The sequence below is a fragment of the Cryptomeria japonica genome, chromosome 2 (assembly GCF_030272615.1).
Source record: "Cryptomeria japonica chromosome 2, Sugi_1.0, whole genome shotgun sequence".
Classification (NCBI taxonomy): Eukaryota; Viridiplantae; Streptophyta; class Pinopsida; order Cupressales; family Cupressaceae; genus Cryptomeria; species Cryptomeria japonica.
The window spans coordinates 353,403,167-353,406,787 of record NC_081406.1 but is presented as its reverse complement, the minus strand read 5'-3'; the positions used below and the strand labels follow the sequence as shown (position 1 = coordinate 353,406,787).

Below are 3,621 nucleotides of genomic sequence, written 5' to 3'. Positions count from 1 at the left end.
TTAGGGAGTTTCTAGAAGACTTTATTAGGTTAATGATGAATTAAGAAGATGGTTTGTAGGAATCATGTGGGTTAACTAATTAATTGAAATTAATTAGCCAAGAGGAAGACTTGTGAGGATTTAATCTTTTAGAAGAATAAAAAAAGGGATTGATTTATTAAATAAATCAGTCACATACAATAGTGACAATATCAATTATATTTAATTAATATTGAGAAGAATTTGAATTAACATAATTAATTAATTATGTGAGGAATTAAAAATAATTAAAAATAATTATTTTTAAGTGTCTACACATTATATTCATTTATATGTATGATATATACAATCAATGGAAACATGTTCTTCTAAACAACATGTTTATTTTATATTATAGAAACTTAAAAGAAAAAAATATAGTGGTAGTTGGGAAGGAACGTATTGCAACAAATAAAGATAATTTGATCCTTCTGAATAGACGATAACTATGAAATTTAAAATTTTGTATGACAAATAAAACATCCAGAGAAGACTGTCAATCTCTAGAATGAATTTCCTTTTGAATGAACAACTTTCATAAAGTAAGAAATACAATGTGGTAAAAAAGATAGAATGAATTTTAGAATGAATAATAGATACTCCTATATATAACTATGTAGCTCACTTTTATTAGAATATTTAAACATTTTTCATTACATATAATAGCTATCAAAAATGTTAATCAACATATCTGCAAAAGATAATGAAAATAACAAATGGTAGCAACCTTTGGGTAGATAGTAAGTGTCATAAAAAATATGTGGTGTCACTTAAGCATTAACATCTTCAAAATTTATCAAATGAAAAATTTAAACCTTTATAAACAGTGTAATCAAAATATTATATGGATCATTGAACAATCATTAGGACTAAGAAGACAAGAAGGTCATGGGACAAAACTCAAGCACAACATTATGAAGATACTAATTTCTTAATCAGGTTAGCACCACTACCACCATGGTCCACCTCCTTAATAAATTATATTGAAGCAAGTTTTTATAGTTTACAAGTATACTACTAAAATATTAATATCTCTCAACAACCTAGATGTATGGCAAAGTACCCATTCTAAGATGTTAAAAAAATTGATAGTAATACATTATGATTTTAATTAAGTAGCAAACTACACTAGTAGTATTATAGTTGGCATTATATTAAAATGAGAAAAGAAAAATTGTAAAATAAACTAGGAATAGAATTCAAGGCCCATGGCCTTAAACAGGTGAGCTTTTCCATGCTCACTAATTTCATAAGTGAATAAGTAACATCCTTTCAAGTGTCAACTGTTCATAATGTTATCCTACCGGTCCTTACTATCTTGCAAAAATAATGGTATTGTATATCAACATGGTTAGTACAAACATGGCCCATGGTATTTCAAGCTACATATACAACACTCTAACTGCTATATCTAATCAAAATCAGGTCCTAATCATAATCTTTATAACCATATTTCTTCTTTATAATCATATTTGGTAATGATATAATTTATTTGAATAGTTGATAACTCAAACATGGGTTACCTCATACTCATCCAAATGATAGGTTGAATAGAGAAAACATATAGCCATCAATAAATTGTTGACTATCCAGGTCACTTGCCCAATATACATTTGCAAAGCTTTCTACATAAAATAACTTTTGCATGTCATTAGAACCAAAATAACATAATAAATATCCATTTAGTACTAACCATTATAAACATTAGACTACCAACAAGACTAGTACACATATCCTCTAGAACCATCACATTATATATATCCTCTACAACCATTGCGTACATAGAACTACCAAAAACGCTAATATAAATCACATTATACATATACTCCACATGATCATCTGAAAAATCCAATAAAATATTTATACCCATAGATAATCGAATAGGCAATTATAATTATGCGTATCAAACCAAAGTCATATTGGAATAACATAACTTTAACTAAGCCAAAGCCTTATGTGATCCTAGTCCCATTCCCGTGTGGTGAGAGCTTTGAAGTGATGAGATCATGTTGATTCTCCTGTGTGGGAGACACTGCTTGAAAGCCGAATCCTCCTCCAAATTCATCCCCATTGATGATGGACAAAAGATTAGCTTGTTGTAAGTGCATGAATAATAGGTCTGCTTGAGCTTTAGCCAATTGGGATTGCAGTCCAAATATGTGATGTTGCAGCTGAGAAATGACTCCAGCGCACCCATACACAGGCTCTCTGACCCTCGCGTTTGCCTCATAAACCATGCTACTCACTGCATCCCCCCTACGCTCCTCCGGAATATGCTGTGTTCCAGTTCCACACACACCATTGAATCTCCTTCCTTGTAATAACTTGTCTAAAACAGAAGAATGATAATAATAATAAGGCAGTATTAATTCACCTGAAGCATTTTGGTAATGTTGCATGCACCAAATACTCTATGTGCAGTAGCGAACTTTTGAGGATCATGGGGAGGAAAGTATCTGGGTCGCATCTTCTCCTCAGAATCCTACACGCGGCGCATGCTGATGCAATCTCAGCTCTCTCCTTCTCTCCCAATCCCATCTCTGCAAAACATTCCATGATTACCAAATAAAATGATTAAAATCAATACACCCACATGAAATTTTGGGAGAGAAGGGGGAAAAGCTTCATACATATGGTGCTGCAACATATGCTCAGAAGGGGAAAAAGCTTCATACATATGCTGTAGTTGTGCTGGTTGTTTAGGGTTTGTTGTTAATTTAAGATGGAAGGGGGGAAACATAGAGATGGTTGTTAATCCACTTACACGTGCAAGATTGGTAGAGCTGCGTCTGTGGGTAAGACAGTGCGTGCATTGATAGTGATGAGGCGGCTCTATTCATTCAACTCCTTCCGCACAAATGTCTGAGCATTATCAAAATGAAGAGCATATTATCAAAATCTAGGACAAAGAGTCAAATCAAGAACGTTTAAATGGAATTTGATACACAGACTAACGTATATCAATCGTACACCCTTATCTGTCTTCTATCAGTTTTTCAAACTTGTTGAATGATTGTTAAGAAATTTGATAACAAATCTGCTAGCAATTAAAATGTTCTTATGGCATTCTTCTTTCTTCAAAAATTATGCTATCGTCATAGCTATCTTTAATTTGTTATGTGGGTCCAATGAAAGAAACGTATTTCTAAATTTAAGACTACTTAGCTAGTATTTGTATGAGAGTAGAATTCTATTATATAAATATTATATAAATACTTAAATTTTAAAAATTTATGATTCAATCATTTAAATAAATAAATTTTTTTATTTTTAAAATATATAAATAAAAAATATTTGTATTTAATTTAGAAATCTAACATTCTTTAATAATTATTGAAAAAAAAAATTTAAAAGGTAATATTTTTTATTAGTTTTTTTAATATTTGGATTAAGTAAATAAATATAATGAATTAAAAAATAAGTCATTTAGAAACAAATGTTTGGATAGATAATTGAAAAATTAAAAAAAAAAAAAAGAGGAGTTAGATATATTTAGTTTTAGAATTGAAGATGAAAATTTCATGTTGATTTTTTGTTGGATCAATTTACTATTGCTACATAATCAACTACTTATGTCTATTATGCTTTATGAAAATTGTACTA

At 30.1% G+C, this 3,621-nt stretch overlaps 1 protein-coding gene across 3 annotated transcripts; it reads right to left on the bottom strand.

Annotated features, from left to right (window-relative positions):
* Positions 1-1,853: 1,853 nt before the first annotated feature.
* Positions 1,854-2,927, bottom strand: LOC131065248 (LOB domain-containing protein 1). Of its 3 annotated transcripts, none has more exons than XR_009371542.1 (3): positions 2,783-2,927; positions 2,393-2,558; positions 1,854-2,294 (listed from the first exon to the last, which is right to left on the bottom strand). XR_009371542.1 is itself a non-coding variant. In XM_057999717.2 (2 exons), the coding sequence occupies exons 1-2, from the start codon at positions 2,483-2,485 to the stop codon at positions 1,971-1,973; spliced, it is 417 nt and encodes a 138-aa protein (XP_057855700.2). In that variant the 5' UTR covers positions 2,486-2,642; the 3' UTR covers positions 1,854-1,970. The 3 variants fall into 3 exon arrangements, 1 of the variants encoding a protein (XP_057855700.2); XR_009371541.1 differs by having other exon boundaries at positions 2,649-2,784; XM_057999717.2 differs by lacking the exon at positions 2,783-2,927 and having other exon boundaries at positions 2,393-2,642.
* Between the last annotated feature and the right edge of the window lie 694 nt (positions 2,928-3,621).